General features: G+C 43.2%; 1 protein-coding gene across 4 annotated transcripts in view; it reads left to right on the top strand.

The window, feature by feature from the left end:
- Nucleotides 1-16,668, top strand: part of top1b (DNA topoisomerase Ib) — a 40,496-nt gene that overhangs the window by 19,396 nt on the left and 4,432 nt on the right. For all 4 annotated transcript variants that reach the window (XM_077224950.1, XM_077224949.1, XM_077224948.1 and 1 more), the window contains exons 13-17: nt 5,749-5,893; nt 12,115-12,258; nt 13,151-13,336; nt 13,439-13,507; nt 16,463-16,577. In XM_077224950.1, coding sequence (XP_077081065.1) covers nt 5,749-5,893; nt 12,115-12,258; nt 13,151-13,336; nt 13,439-13,507; nt 16,463-16,577 — 659 coding nt within the window. The remainder of the gene's footprint in view (nt 1-5,748; nt 5,894-12,114; nt 12,259-13,150; nt 13,337-13,438; nt 13,508-16,462; nt 16,578-16,668) is intronic.

Here is a 16,668-nt window from a genome sequence, read left to right as displayed (position 1 = left end):
TATTATTACTATTTTCATGGTGGAATTAGTAGTAGAATAGTAGTAGAATTATATTTAAAAAATAATAATTGAATAACACAAATAGATGGGACTCACTTTGGGGAGTGCAGAGACATTGCAACGACAGTAACCCTACAGCAATGACAGCAAGAAACTAGAGCTGTGCGATTTTAGTGCATTTCTTTCCTTCACAGTGGTGCGCTTTCTTTCCTCCCTAAAAGCCCAACCTGAAAGGGGTCATGAAGTGGATTTTTAAAATTATTTTATAATTATATGTTTCCTAAGGTGCACTTATAATGTTAATATGATATTTACATAAAAATTGTCACAGTTTACAAATAAATGGCTATTTTTTGTCCTGATTTTATCCTCTGATTTGAATGCTCTGTTTGAAGGGGTGTGTCTGCTGTGAGACTTCAGTATAAACGCCCACTGCTGTGATTGGCTGACATCTTTGCATATGAAATAAATACTACGTGGAACCCTCTCAAATACTTTTACGACTTTTTTACTATTACAGCTGTCGAGAATAATGAATCATGAAAAGTATCTATTCCCATCACATGAAAGGTTGCAGTTATGAGCATTGAGCAGATGACAGACAGTCTGTTGATCACGTGAATGCAGTGATCTCATCATTGCAACGCGATTTCTGCATTCTCGCGAATGCTTTCACTATAAATAACAAAGCAAACACTGTGTTTTGAACCTTACAGGATATTTTTTATATTTTAGCAACCTCTTAACTGTCCAAAGATCAAGGACAATTTTAATTTTCAGTTCATGACCCCCTTTAACGTCCAAATCAGCAATATAGTTGCTAAACTGCAGGATTTGTTTGATATTAAAAGAGTTATTAAAACTGCATTAAGCTGTGAAAGAGACACTGTACTCCTCCTAAATGGTACAAGGCAGGCCCAGCCCAAAGGAGGAAGCTGGTAGTCAACGAGGTGCGAAAGCAGGAGGAGAGGATGAGGTGTATAAAGGCCATTTCCCAGGCCAAGCAGGGAGAGTGGATGAGATGGGAGAGTGTGGAACAATGCAAAATGGGCTGGCAAGACCTTTGGTCAATGGAAGAGAGTAGGATCAGTTTCCTTATTAGGTCAACATATGATGTTCTCCCATCACTGCAGAACCTAAACCTCTGGGTAGGAGAGGATCCCTCTTGTCCTTTGTGTTCATCACCTGCCATATTAAGGCACATTTTGACAGGATGTAAGGTGACTCTTAGCCAAGGTCGGTTTACTTGGCGCCATGACCAAGTATTGCGATGTTTGGCTTTAGCATTGGAAGGCAAGCGTAGTATGACCAATAAGTTGCCGCCTGTTCTAGCAAAACATTACACGCAGAAGACAATATTCCTCCGCCCAGGCGAGCAACCACCAAGAAAAGGTGCTAACACCAATTCTCGCCCAGGACAACTGGAAGCTGCTAGGGACTGGAAGATGCTGGCTGATCTTGATCAACGGCTTATTTTTCCACCTGAGATTGCCACCACTAACCTACGACCAGATATTGTTTTGTGGTCTGGATCATAGGGGTGTCGAAATTAATCGTTTCTACGATGCATCGCAATGCAGACGAGAACGATTCGGTTATCGGTTCAGTAATATACCATAACCGGTTATAATGTACTGACGCTTTTCTGACTTCATTTGTCACGTATGTGCTTTGTCGTGATACCATACACTGGCAGAGGGAGGCGAGATGTGTGCGCATAATTAAAAATGCTCCAGCTACTTTAAAAGCCTACATCTGGACACATTTCGGCTTTTATGAACAACCTGGTAAGCACGACCTGGAGAAGACACGCGCTGTGTGCGCTCATGTAACGCACAAATAGAATAGGCAGGAGGTAATAGCTATATTAACTTGATAAACAATGTTAGCCGTGTTCACCCCGAGCTGTTACGCCTGGCAGAGCCGGACTGCTTTAGAGTAAGAGAATGAGCTTCAACGTCCCCCGAATCCGCAGCCAAAACAAATAATCCACCCGCCTCAATATTGTTCTCTGATTTAAGTATTCGCTGCCAGCCGATGGTGAAATTACAATAATTCTGTGTTGTTACGGGTAATTATAAATGATCGTCATCTTCAATAGTGAACTCTCGACGGTTGATGCGCGCGCCTCTAATGGTGACATATACACTGATGAATGACCGCTGCTTTTAAATAAACATTTCTTTAAAACAAAATTGATTTGATAAAATTGTATTTTCTTAATGGCATAAACAGGCCTTTGAAATTCAAACTGGAATGTCACTGTTTCTGTCACTGCGACTTCCCGAACAGACGAACACACACGCACGCGCACGGATCACTCTTAAAGTAAATTTGAAAATTGAGGATGCAGTGCATCGAAACGCATTGTGATACCGAATTGAACTGAATCGATGACATGATAATCGTAACCGAACCGAACCGTGAGACCAGTGTAGGTTCACAGCCCTACTGGATCAGCACGCATTGTTCAACTGATAGAGTTAACAGTGCCATGAGAGGATGCGGTAGATGAGGCATATGTGAGGAAGAAACTGCGGTATTCTCATCTGGCCACAGAGGCAGAACAGCGAGGATGGAGAGTCCAGGTTTATCCAGTGGAAGTGGGTTGTCGAGGTTTTGTGGCACAGTCTACAACCCGGTTCCTCAGAGACGTCGGATTCAGTGGCCAAGAGTTGCGTCGCACAGTAAAGAACTTATCTGAAGCAGCAGAAAGGAGCAGCAACTGGCTGTGGTTGAGACGGAAAGATTCTGGCTGGCTGAGTACAGGCCGCCATGCTACGGTTTCGTAGAATTCTTGAAAACTTGAAGAGTCTGTTGATTTATTTGTATAGGTTGTATAGTATTTACAGTCATTACGTTCCTGTGTATATTGCGTGAATGACGGGTGGATGGGCAGATATTGTGTTTTGCGGTAGGTGGTATGCCATACGGAACCGTTGCCACTGAAACTGCATATTAACGCACCAGTGGGGCTCGACAGCCTTAGTCAAACGGGTTGGCGCGTATGGTTGGGTTGCGGAGAGATTGTGAGATTGTGGTTAGGTCTCAGCAGCAACTGTTGGTTTATTTGTAGAGGTTGTATAGTATTTACAGTCATTACGTTCCTGTATATATTGCGTGAATGACGGGTGGTTGGGCAGATATTGTGTTTTGTGGTAGGTGGTATGCCATATGGAACTGTTGCCACTGAAACTGCATATTAACGCACCAGTGGGGCTCGACAACCTTAGTCAAACGGGTTGGCGTGTATGGTTGGGTTGCGGAGAGATTGTGAGATTGTGGTTGGGTCTCAGCAGCAGGAGGGATGTAGAGGTCAGTAAGCTGGGCTGAGTTGAGTGGGGAACGGAGGGGGGTTGACTCTGGGACGCCAGAGTCACTGTCGAGCCCTCTTGAGGTGTCGTGGGCTAGTCGACGAAACACTGAGGACGGAAGATGCCCACTTGAAGACCCTAGAGATGTCCCCTACTTTGCTCAATCCAGACGGTTGTCATGGGGGGACCGCACTGTGGTTGCAGCCGTTGTGTGTGCTGACGCGTGTTAACACTAGACAGAAGGAGATTTACATCACCATATGGAAAGAAGTGTAAATGGATGGAGAAGCATAGGTTACTGTAAAGCTATGTCTTAGTTGGTGCTTATCTTGGCGAAAGCCGAGTACAAATCAGCATGAAGTTTAACATCTACTCTTGTGTAATGGAAATCAAGCGGCTTTCTGTGCGCGTGCTCCGAGATGCTTCGGGTTTGTGCCTAAACAGTTAAAAACACTCAGTAATATTTCAAAATGCCCAGCTTGGTGAGTATTTGCTTAAAGGGGACCTTAAACCATCAAAATGATTTCTAAACGGTTTTATTAATTACCTGTTCTGGTGGGAATGGTGACTTTCCCCGCTCCCCCCAACGTTCCTAGGCGGAAAACCAACCTTGCAACATGAGGATTAACGTCCCAGTAAGTTGGAAATACGAAGTCTCGCGAGAAGCGAGAACGAGCGAGAAACACAAACTGGTTTACGGAAATTCGACATAAACACACACGCCGCCCTCAGTGTGTATGATTTATTACCCACCTCGGTAGACATACTCCACATGATAAAGTTGGCCGGCTCCGATAATAACAAATGCACATGAGCAGCGGTAGAAAGGGGGAGGAGGGGCCGCAAGTGAGTTTTTTTACGACAGTGTTGTGAAATATACGCCCCACAGCTGTAGGGGGAGCTCGCTGACAAAACATGCGACAACAAAAGTGAAAATCAGCGAAGAAATAGCTAGAGTTGCCGAGTTCCCCTTTAAACACCGTCGGTTATGTCTTAAGTGAACATAAACAGTTTGGAAATAGTTGCATGTGTAACAGTATATTGGATCTGTGCATTCAGTCTTAAGGTGACAGCAGCCTAATAAACCTGCTGCTGTTAATGGCAATCAAACAACAAAAGACAAAGAGAAAATCACTCACTGCTCTTTAGTAGATTTACTAGGATTAATATATATTTATACAGTGAAGACTATGCAGTGTTGGTTTTAATTTGATTACTTTCTGTTGATAAAGACTTCTGTTTTTTATCAATATTATTTATTTCACAGGAATGCTGTTTCTAATCACCTCTAAGAGAGGGAATGGAATATGTTGCAATAAATAAAGAGTTGTCAATTCATGATAGTTTCTCATCGCTTAATTTTTTAATACTTATAATACATTGTTGTTAAGAATAGTATTATTTATTTCGGTGATCGGTATCGGTGATCATATCGGCCAATACTGCTTCCAGTGATCGGCCCCAAAAATCCATTTAGGGTAAACTAAACTATACTTTAATGTTATTTATATTGAAACTAATATGTCATGTTTTATTAAATATATTTGTAGTTACACATTTGTAATGATGAAGTTGCAATTTAGTACATTTAAAAATATATTAACATTAAATGTAATACCAAAAAACACTAAAGTTCGACACATCAAAATAAGTGTACTTCTTTAAAGCATGACAAAATATTAAAACATAATGATTTAAAATGTACTTTACAGTAAAACTTTTAATTTGACATTAATACAAAAGTGCATGTTTTTAAAGCGTACTAGCGTACTTTTAAGATTTCGCACTTCACAAGGGTTAGCTAAGTGGTTAATGTAACCTAAAGGCTTCTGGTTGAAACACCAGGTAGAGGAATTGATGGAGAGTTTCTGAGAAGATAATCACTGATCAGAGCGCTTGAGCTCAGGTTCCTCCAGGATTATTCTTTCTCTAGTAAATGTAATTCTTGGTACAAAAAAAATCTAAGTACTGGCCCACAGCCCATATATTTAGCTGCCTATTGTTGTAGTTGCAGAGCGGTCAGTATGATGTTGTTGTTGCCCTCGTGAAGGAGTTGTTTATCCTGTGAGTGTGTCAGAGGGCCGCTTCCTGTGTGTGTGTGTGTGTGTGTGTGTGTGTGTGTGTGTGTGTGTGTGTGTGTGTGTGTGTGTGTGTGTGTGTGTGTGTGTGTGTGTGTGTGTGTGTGTGTGTGTGTGTTGTGACCGGCCTGATCCTGTTTTTCTTGAGCAGATGTATCATGTTCAAACTCTGATAACATCTTTCATACAGATCTCCAACAGAAGGAATGTCAGTTCCCAATATAACTTATAATATGCAGTTTTTTCATTTCAGAGTTTCCACATTAGATTCGAGTAAAACCTTTTTCAACAAGCAGTAAAACTTGAAAGTGTTTTTAAGACGAGTGTGACCGTCTCCGATTGTCTGTTGTCCTCAGAGATTCGGTTCACCCCAGATCCCCCCCAGGCACCAGGTGGAAGGAAGTTCGTCATGACAACAAAGTCACATGGCTGGTGTCGTGGACGGAGAACATTCAGGGCTCCATCAAATACATCATGCTCAACCCCAGCTCCAGAATCAAGGTCAGAAACGGCACTTTACTTCAGACAGGGGTTTGATCTTTCAAACATCACTTAAATGTGTCCTTTCTCAATGTAACATGACAAGTACCACACCAACATTGAAGTGTCCTTTATCTCTCCGCAACACCTCACGTATAAACCTGTGGATTGTGAAATATAACAAGAACACTGTTTTTTTTCTTGAAAAAAGATGATGAAGTAACTGATGATAGTAATCTCAAATTCAATATTTTTCAGAATATTTATTGGCCTGACCAGTATATTGGTCAGTCACTTATATCCTAATACTAACTATATCCAATTTGCAAAGGAAGCGTTAATTTAATGCTCTTTTGTTTAGTGATTTGGTACTATGATGGGTTTTTTTTCATGTTCAACTTTCTTTAGTGTGTAATGTTGCTGTTTGAGCATGAAAAACCTCTGCAAATCACAAAGCCCCTCCAGCGGGAGTTATTCTGGTTCATGTACAATTGATGGAGTTCAATCGGTTTTCTATTTAAAATTGAAAGTAGAAAAATTAGAAAACTGCTCATTTATTCGTTTTTCGTAAAAAACTAAATTAAAAACAAGATTCCAACTTGATTTTATATTTTTAGATTCAGGGATAGAAAATGGATAAACGGCTTGAATATTGATTTCCATATGTGGGGGGGCATGAAACACCCCTTTGATTGGTTGACCAAAGATCATCCTTGAGTTCTCCCACAGTTCCAGTAATAGTCCTCCGCTTCTGGACGGATTCTTAAACTGTTTATTTCAAATAATCTCTCTCTCTCATCCAACAACCGGACTAAGGAATGCTTTGACACAAATCGCACTGGGCAGGGCCTAGAAATGGGTTTCTCCTCTTTAGGCATGGGCTTGACAACCTACTGTATGTGCCAGAGAAATATTATTTGATTATTTCAGAAATATTAATGTAGGTTATCTCGCATCTGCACCCACATTACCCATCAGCCTACTTCTTTGGCACACCACTGGTTTTATTTAGCTGTCCAAGTCCAACTATCAAAATCTGTGTGTGAAAGCTGTGTGACCCACTGGACAGCACAGAGCAGATGATTTTATGTTGTAAGCGAAGCGCAGACCAGCATCGATTTAAGTGTAAATATGCAGCAACCATAACTTTTATTTTAGACAGCAGTGTCACTGTTTCTGAACTCCCTGAAACCCCCTGAGTTTTTTTTCCAGGAACGAACACGTCACAATATTCCTCATTTAAATAAGTCGTATGCAGAATAAAGGGGCGGGGCCTGGTTGAGTGAGTTAGTAGTGTGTTGAAACTGGTGGTTACGTTCAGGGGCGGGGCATTTCCCAAACACACTCGAAGCTTGACCAATCACAAAACTCTAGAGCCCCTTTCACACACTGCGTTGATCCCGGGAAATTGCCGTAAAATTGCTAGAGTTTCATCTGTGTGAACGCAAAAACACGTCCCGGGATTGATGCCGGGATTGGGACCTAGTAACATTGCCGGGATCAGTCCCGGAACGCGCCCTGTGTGAACAAAAGCCAGGAGCAATGCCGTAAGGGGTGTGTCGTAGCGCAGACAAAGTTATCGTGCGAGTCTGTTGCTTTTAGAAGAAAGTTTGTGTTCGTCATCAACAAAGAAAGAATGAAAAAATGTCTGCAAACTGTAATGAAGCAGAAGATAAAAGATAAAAAAGATAATGGCTAAACGTATCTTTTCAAAAGTTCACAATGCTGCTGCAGATACAATATAATGTAGACAACGTTGAATAAATACATTTTCGTCAGGTTAGATACTGATAATTAATCACTCAAACCCGTTTATCGAAACCTCTCTACATAAGCGCCGGACTCGCGCGTCCTCCATGTCTGTAGTTTAACACTTTTCACTCGTGTTTGTAGTTCTAACCGAATCCTCGTCCAACGCGCGATGGGTTGTGGGCAGAGTTGGGTATAACGCGTTACAAAGTAACTTGTTACTGTATTCTAATTACTTTTCGTGGTAACGCAGTAATGTAACTCATTACATTTTAAATTTATGTAATTTGATTACAGTTACTGATGTCAATAAAATTAAGTTACTTGCGTTACAAATGTATTGTTAAGAAAAAAATATTTAGTAAAATGCCTTTCTAATCACGTTTGGCCGGCTGCGTCAGCATGCGCTTTAATGAATTACCGGAGAACGCGCTTCATGAGGCACACACACACACACACACACGCAGCGCTACACGGTTTGGAGCACAGTCTGGCCGTTTCTCAGTAGTAGCCTACGCAAACTTCGGACTTGCGTCCTTAGTTCAGACTTGCCAAGTTCGACTCAGGAGAACGAACTCCCGAGGACAAGAGGACGCGAGTCCGGTTATTCTGCAAACAGAACCGCGGCGTTCTTGATCGCGTCACTGAGCACGCTCTGGCTACTCCGGTTATCTCTTTATGTAGCTATATTTCAGGCAACAATTAAACGAAATATGGTATAAAGTACAACTGCCTCTTTTCGTCAACAATAAAACAAAATATGTTATAAAACACAACTCTGCCTCTTTTCATTTAAAAAAATCGTAAACATATTAGGCTAATGGCCACACAAATGTGCGCATACATTGATTATCTTCACTGCATATATTTATAACAACACGATATATAAAACACAACCCTGCTTCTTTTTGTTTTCATTTGAAAAATATGAAACATTATTGATAATTAAAACTGACATTTAACAGAGACAGACTTGTCATTTTATTTTATTGTACGTGTACATGCAGTGAAGAGAATGTATAGTAAAATAAATATAAAAAATATTCTATATATTTTAAAATATATAAAATAAAATTACACAACCCTGTCTCTTTTTGTTAAATGTCAGTTTTAATGCTCAATAATATCCAGTATAAAAGTATAAGTAGCCTAAAAGGTATAATAAGCTGTACAAATAGAAATAAAGCAAACAGTTCAGTCAAACATAAGTCAGCTCTCTAATAGGCTACAAAGTTAAAGTCACCTCTCGATGCATCCTTGGTAAAAGGGGCGGATCAGGAACACATCAGTGGTCTTGAACTGGACTTGGCTAGGTGTGAACTTTGAATTGGAACAGTACTTGGGCAGCGACTGATGACGTTTCACAAGTCCACAAGAACATATTGAGAAACAGCCCTCTCTTCTGTCTCTCATGCGCGCTCTTTCTCGCTCGCTCGAGATTCCGGGAGATTTGAACTAATTTGCGGGCATCAGGGAGCCGCTATCAACATGCGGGAGACTCCCAGAACTTCCAGGAGACTTGGGATGTCTGTATTCTGCAATATTAAATTACGGAAAGAACTGAGTTTCACTTTGTAGTGTATTCTTGTAGTTTTAATAGGTTTTCTAGTAACTTGAAAGTAAAGTAATTAGTAATCTGATTACTTTTTACATGCAGTTATCAGTAATGTAATCAAATTACAATTTTAAAGTAGTAATTAGTAATTTGTAGTGGATTACTTTTTTTGAGTAACTTACCCAACACTGGTTGTGGGTAATATTAGCCGTTAGTGTGCGCATCGATCTGCACTTCGGATTCTGACCGGAAACAGTAGACCATCCGGGTATCTTTAAAACACTCATTTCAACATACTACGATTTGTACTACGTACTAATTCTATTTTCAAATACTATTTAGGACGGATAGTATGCGAATTGGGTCTGGGCCTTAGTGTTAAGGTGATGATACATAGGCCAGCTTTTTGAGAAATTTTGCTGGGCAATGTTGCCGTCAATGGGCAACCAGATGAGACACTGGGCCCATGACCGATCAAAATTATCCAGAGAGAAATGTATTGCCCATTTTCAATGCTCGGAAAGATTGCCCAGCAACATTGCTCAAAAAGTTGCCCTGTGTATCATCACCTTAAAGGTGATATACACGGCAACTTTTTGAGCAATGTTGCTGGGCAATCTTGCTGAGTGATTGTTGCTTGGGCACTTTCCTATTGAAAATGGACAATAAATGTCTATCTGGATAATTTAGATCGGTCGTGGGCCCTGTGTCTCACCTGATTGCCCGTTGACGGCAACATTGCCCAGCGACATTGCCCAAAAAGTTGCCGTGTATATCAGCTTTAGGGATGGGAATTGAAAACCGGTACCACTCGAGAACCGGTTCTAAGTTATATGAACCATCGATATTATATGCCCTCGACGTTAACGAGTCCTCTTATCGATGCTCCTGCTCCGAGTCCCAGCCTTACAGACCGTGAACTCACAACTGTGCCTTTTGTCCTTTATCGGGCACCATAGCACAGCGTCCTACGCTTCTGTGCGTCATGACTGCAACAAGATTTGAGCAGAGGAGGGAATCATGGAGAGGAAGAGACGACTTTATTTTACTAAACGAGACGAAATTGATGCCGTTTGCAATAACTGCAAGGCTGTTATTTCATGTAAGGGTGCAAATACAAGCAACATGCTTAAACATATATCTACCCATGGTGCTAAATTATAGGAATGCCGTGTTTTTGATCCGCTGCGTACAACTACCCTACCTAGCAGCAACGTAACCTCCGCTGAACTGGGTAATGTAATGATTAATATCACTGGCGTCTTACAAATAACAGGCATATTCTATGAAAACACTGTATTATGTATAACTATTCCATCCCTGTTTTTATAGAGAATTGTTTTAATTCAATATTAGGAGGAAGAGTTTCTGACCTGTATGCTTGTGTTTACAGAAGAGGTTTTTTTATTTATTTTGTAAATCTTATTTATTATTCAGTTTGCCTACTCAAGTGTAAGCTTTAAAACAAATAAAACCACTTGTTTTTTGCCAAAAAAAGCATATGACTACTTTTTTCCATACAGTGCTATCAGGGATCGATAAGAGAATCGTTAAAGAATCGGAACGGATCGGAAATCGTTAAAATCTTATCAATTCCCATCCCTAGTTAGTGTACGACCGAATCCGGAAAAAAATGCTCGAGCCATGTTGTTCACAGCAATGCAAAAACACTCCCGCTGTTGTACCACAACATGTTTTCGACGCGTACATAACACGTCACATCCTGACGTCACGTGTCTTTACGGGATGTGTGTGAACGCACTCACAGATTCCGGAAAATCACTGGCAGTGTGAATGAACCAAAATCAAACGATCCCAGGACACATTATCCGTGTATTTTCCGGAATCTCTGTGTGAAAGGGGGCTTATCATTGGTCCAGCCGACTAATCAGAACACAGTGTGCTTTTCAGAAGGAGGGGCTTCACAGAGACAGGAACTAAACAGAGCGTTACCAGAGAATGTCTAATAAGGGGAGAACTGTCACTCTCAGTAAACGTCCGGCTTCTGAACTGGTTGCAGTTCCACTCTGGCTCCATATGAGGGCGCTCACAGGACGAGTGCAGAATGAAAGGAGGTCTATGGAGCTATACCCGTCAAAATCCACTTTTCCCAGGATATAATTTTATGTCTAGTAATTTGAATGTTAGAGTCGAAAGGAGATGCAAAGAAATTACACATTGCTGCGTGTTCGATTTTTTAGAGTCACTTATTTGCTTTAAAACGTCTTTTAAAATGTCAATGACATCATACACATCGTACGACCAGAGATACTGATTTACGGCAATCCTTCAGTCACTTTGGTGCTTTCGCGCTCTGCACTTTCTTTTCTCTCGAGGCATAGACAACACCACTGACACAGGTAAATACACGTGCTAGAAGAGTTAAGTCCCCCTTAACATTCTGGTCCCGCTTCGGATGCTACGATGCCATCAAACGGTATCTATGGTCGTAATCAGTCCTTCACTGACCAATCAGCGTTCATTAGTAGAATGCTAGCGTGTAATGGGCAACAACAACTCAACCTGTAAGAAATCGAAAAAAAAAACATAAGTACTCGTTCATTTAACTTTCGACCAATCGGGTGAAAGAGACAAATTTAGCCGTCTAGCTCCATAGACTCCCATTCATTTTGCACTCATGGGCGATCGCCCCCAGTGGAACTCTAGTGGAACTACAAGCAAAATTCGGTACAATAGGACTTAATAGGGAGTGAACAGGCTCTCCGTAGACGGGCTCTGGCGATACTGACAGACGGGGAAGATTGTTTTGTGATTTGACGGTTGGCATAGGAGAAGACACCTTACAGGAGTGCGCATATGGTTGTGCGAAATATATATATTTATTAAAACATATGAAATGCCAATGAGGAACTTCTGAGTTCGCTCCAGTAAAAATGAAACTCCTCGATTCTAGTTAAGTTGTGTGTGTGTGTCTCAGGGAGAGAAGGACTGGCAGAAGTACGAGACGGCGCGCCGGCTGAAGAAGTGTGTGGAGCGGATCCGAGCGCAGTACCGGGAGGACTGGAGGAGTAAAGAGATGCGCATCCGACAGAGAGCCGTCGCACTTTACTTTATTGACAAGGTCTCACTTCATTACACACATTCTGACTGTGATCATCAGTATCTCTTCTTCTGTTGAGGAATGTTTCTGCAAACAAAACTGCAATGGTGAATCCTCATTAAAGTAAGATATCGTAGACATATCCTATCAATTAAAAAAAAAAAATATAGCAGTTGTTCTCAATTTGTTTTTCTTCAGGGCCCACTTGGTAGCCAAACACAAAACCAGTTATTAGTTGACAAAAATGTCCTTAATCAAATGTTTATTTCACATTGACAAATTCATTAATCTTGTTTAAGTAGGCTATTTTTGATTAAAATATTATGAATTATAACAATAATAATAATAAATTAACATTGATATCTGCTGACAATAATTTATCAAAACATATTTATGAGTCATATTTTTGTTGACATCATTTATTTTTTGCACATTTAGCAATAGATCGACAGTAATAGATCCGGTATCCTTGGTAGAAGTGAGATAATCCTAATTATGGGGAGATTATTGTATCTTTGTCACAAATGTCCACTGAAGGTGAATAGAATTAAACTTATGTGCAATTTATTAATCCAAACTCAAAAGTGAACCAAAACAAAACGATAAAAAATAAGAATTGTCAATTTTGATTTCATGGTGACTTTAACTGTAACTTTCTTGCATAATTTCTGGCATCAACATTTTTAGACAGTTTTCCACCCTTTCTCTTACCCTAAGTGCGTGTGTGTGTGCGCGTGTGGTGTGTGTGTGTGTGTGTGTGTGTGTGCGCGTGTGGTGTGTGTGTGTGTGTGTGTGTGCGTGCGTGCGTGCGTGCGTGCGTGATGTGTGTGTGGTGTGTGTGGTGTGTGTGGTGTGTGTGTGTGTGGTGTGTGTGTGTGTGTGTGTGTGTGTGTGTGTGTGTGTGTGTGTGCAGCTGGCTCTGAGGGCTGGTAATGAGAAGGACGAGGGCGAGACGGCTGATACGGTGGGCTGCTGCTCTCTGCGCGTCGAGCACATCAAGCTCTTCTCTCAGCTCCACCGGCAGGACTTCGTGGTGGAGTTTGACTTCCTGGGGAAAGACTCCATCCGTTACTACAACAAAATCCCAGTGGAGAAAAGAGTGAGAGAGACATTGTTGATATGTTAATCGGGATTATGGGGAGGGAGGGAATGTTTTTCAGTGTTTATAACTAATAAATATATATAATTTTTGTTGTGTTAGGTCTTTAAAAACCTACAGTTATTTCTTGAAAACAAGCAGCCGGAAGACGATCTGTTTGACCGGCTCAACGTAAGACATTTCAACATGAACATCATCATTCCTGGTGTGCGTCTTTTTTTTTTTAAATGTACGTTTATTGAACCTTTAGACAAAATATTTAAAAAGAAAGGTTACATATGTGTTTTTTGTTAAGTATCATATTTGAGACATTAGGCTTTTATGGCTCATAAATACAGTGAGAATACTCGAGGAGTTCCGTAAGGTTGTGATGTAGATCAGTGAGATCTTCATAACAGTATAACAGATGCATAAAATGCATATAAATATCAGTCGTCACTCTATATCTGTCACGAACACACACAGGGAAAGACAGATCCATTAGCAGTATGTTTAATTGGGTAATCCGTAATCACAATCCAGTCCAAGCAAGGTTCAAAATCCAAAAGGCAGTCCAAAACATAAAACACCAACAAGACTCAGGCAAAGGCAGGGCACAGAAGTTCGAGGACATAAAACAACGACTGCGTGACAAACACTAAAACAGACAGGGTGTATATACACACAGAACTAACAAGGTGATGGGAAACAGCTGTGTGCAATAAACAGATGAGTGGCAGAACAGAATGCTGGGAAATGTAGTCTATTGTGAATGACACCGTGAAAACGAGGAACTCTAGTGAACCCCAGGGAAACACAAGCAGACACTGTGACAGAACCTCCCCTCTACGGAGCGGCTACCAGACGCTCCATGACAGAAAACAAGACAAAACAGGAGTCCAGGAGGGAGGTGGAACGGTGGAGGATCAGGGGGAGGGATGGGGGGCCAGGTCCATGGAAGGGAACAGAAACAGGGGGTGATGGTTTAGCCGGCGGCCAGGGCGAAGCAGACAGTCTATCGGGCGGCCAGGGCGAAGCAGACAGTCGATCGGGAGACAGGAACAGGAACAGACACCGGCTCAGGAACCAGACACCGGCTCAGGAACAGACACCGGCTCAGGAATCAGACACCGGCTCAGGAATCAGACACCGGCTCAGGAATCAGACACCGGCTCAGGAACCAGACACCGGCTCAGGAACCAGACACCGGCTCAGGAACCAGTCACCGGCTCAGGAATCAGACACCGGCTCAGGAATCAGACACCGGCTCAGGAATCAGACACCGGCTCAGGAATCAGACACCGGCTCAGGAACCAGTCACCGGCTCAGGAATCAGACACCGGCTCAGGAACCAGACACCGCCTCAGGAACCAGACACCGGCTCAGGAACCAGACACCGGCTCAGGAACCAGACACCGGCTCAGGAACCAGACACCGGCTGAGGAACCAGACACCGGCTGAGGAATCAGACATAGGCTCAGGAACCGGACACCGGCTCAGGAACCAGACACCGGCTCAGGAATCAGACACCGGCTCAGGAATCAGACACCGGTTCAGGAATCAGACACCGGCTCAGGAATCAGACACCGGCTCAGGAATCAGACACCGGCTCAGGAACCAGACACCGGCTCAGACACCGGCTCAGGAACCAGACACCGGCTCAGGAACCAGACACCGGCTCAGGAATCAGACACCGGCTCAGGAATCAGACACCGGCTCAGGAATCAGACACCGGCTCAGGAATCAGACACCGGCTCAGGAATCAGACACCGGCTCAGGAACCAGACACCGGCTCAGGAATCAGACACCGGCTCAGGAACCAGACACGGGCTCAGGAACCAGACACGGGCTCAGGAACCAGACACGGGCTCAGGAACCAGACACGGGCTCAGGAACCAGACACGGGCTCAGGAACCAGACACGGGCTCAGGAACCAGACACGGGCTCAGGAACCAGACACGGGCTCAGGAACCAGACACGGGCTCAGGAACCAGACACGGGCTCAGGAACCAGACACGGGCTCAGGAACCAGACACGGGCTCAGGAACCAGACACGGGCTCAGGAACCAGACACGGGCTCAGGAACCAGACACGGGCTCAGGAACCAGACACGGGCTCAGGAACCAGACACGGGCTCAGGAACCAGACACGGGCTCAGGAACCAGACACGGGCTCAGGAACCAGACACGGGCTCAGGAACCAGACACGGGCTCAGGAACCAGACACGGGCTCAGGAACCAGACACGGGCTCAGGAACCAGACACGGGCTCAGGAACCAGACACGGGCTCAGGAACCAGACACCGGCTCAGGAACAGAAACCGGCTCAGGAACAGTCTCTGGATTGGTCGAACTCATGTATTTCCTCCATGCACACAGAACAGTGCATAAAAAAGAAAGACAGCCCTCCTTGCCGTGGCAGGACTGATGGTGGGCAGTTCTGGGACGACCTCCGGGACTATAACGGGCTGCATGAGCACGGCTTCCGGGACAACATGCTTCCTCCATGCGTGCAGCACAGCCAATGTGTAAAAGAGAAAGACCGTCTTCCTGGCCGTGGCAGGACTGATGGTGGGCTGTTCGGGCACGGTCTCCAGGACGACAGCAGGCTTTTCGGGGACGACCACTGGGACGACAGCGGGCTGCACGGGGACGGCCTCCGGGACGACAGCGGCCTGCTTGGGCACGACATCCGGTTCATTGGGAAGGCAGGAAGTCTTCTTCCTCCACCGCCGTCTTTGATGGCGAGATGCAGGCTCATGGCTGGAACAGAGTGAAACACTGGAAAAGGTTCATCCGGGGCGGAACCTCTTCGGATGGAGAGTTCCCCGGATTGATGAGTGGCAGAACAGAATGCTGGGAAATGTAGTCTATTGTGAATGACACCGTGAAAACGAGGAACTCTAGTGAACCCCAGGGAAACACAACCAGACACTGTGACAATATCTCTATATTGAAAGCTTAGTTTTTATGATCAAAGCTCTGTAGTTTTAAAACTTAGTGCAATGCAATAAAATGATGATTGAGAGATGAACATATCAAAGTTTTGATCATGTTGATAATTTAGAGGCCAAAGAAATTCATGAATTAAATATGATAACAGTAGCTTTATAGAGTCAATGTGACATGCGCTGTCGGCTGTTCCTCAGACATCAATTCTGAATAAACACCTGCAAGAGTTGATGGATGGGCTGACGGCCAAAGTGTTTCGCACTTACAACGCGTCTATTACCCTCCAACAGCAACTCAAAGAACTGACCAGCCGTGAGTCTCTCTCCTCTTGTCCGTGCCTGTGTACTTGGCAAATTATTTGAGAATATTCTATTTCAATTAATGAACTGACTTCAAGCGTCCT

This window comes from Siphateles boraxobius, unplaced genomic scaffold, assembly GCF_051911475.1.
Source record: "Siphateles boraxobius isolate OS27281-9 unplaced genomic scaffold, OSU_SipBor_1 94, whole genome shotgun sequence".
Classification (NCBI taxonomy): Eukaryota; Metazoa; Chordata; class Actinopteri; order Cypriniformes; family Leuciscidae; genus Siphateles; species Siphateles boraxobius.
The sequence above is the reverse complement of the archived record's forward strand: the minus strand, read 5'-3'. Positions and strand labels throughout refer to the sequence as shown.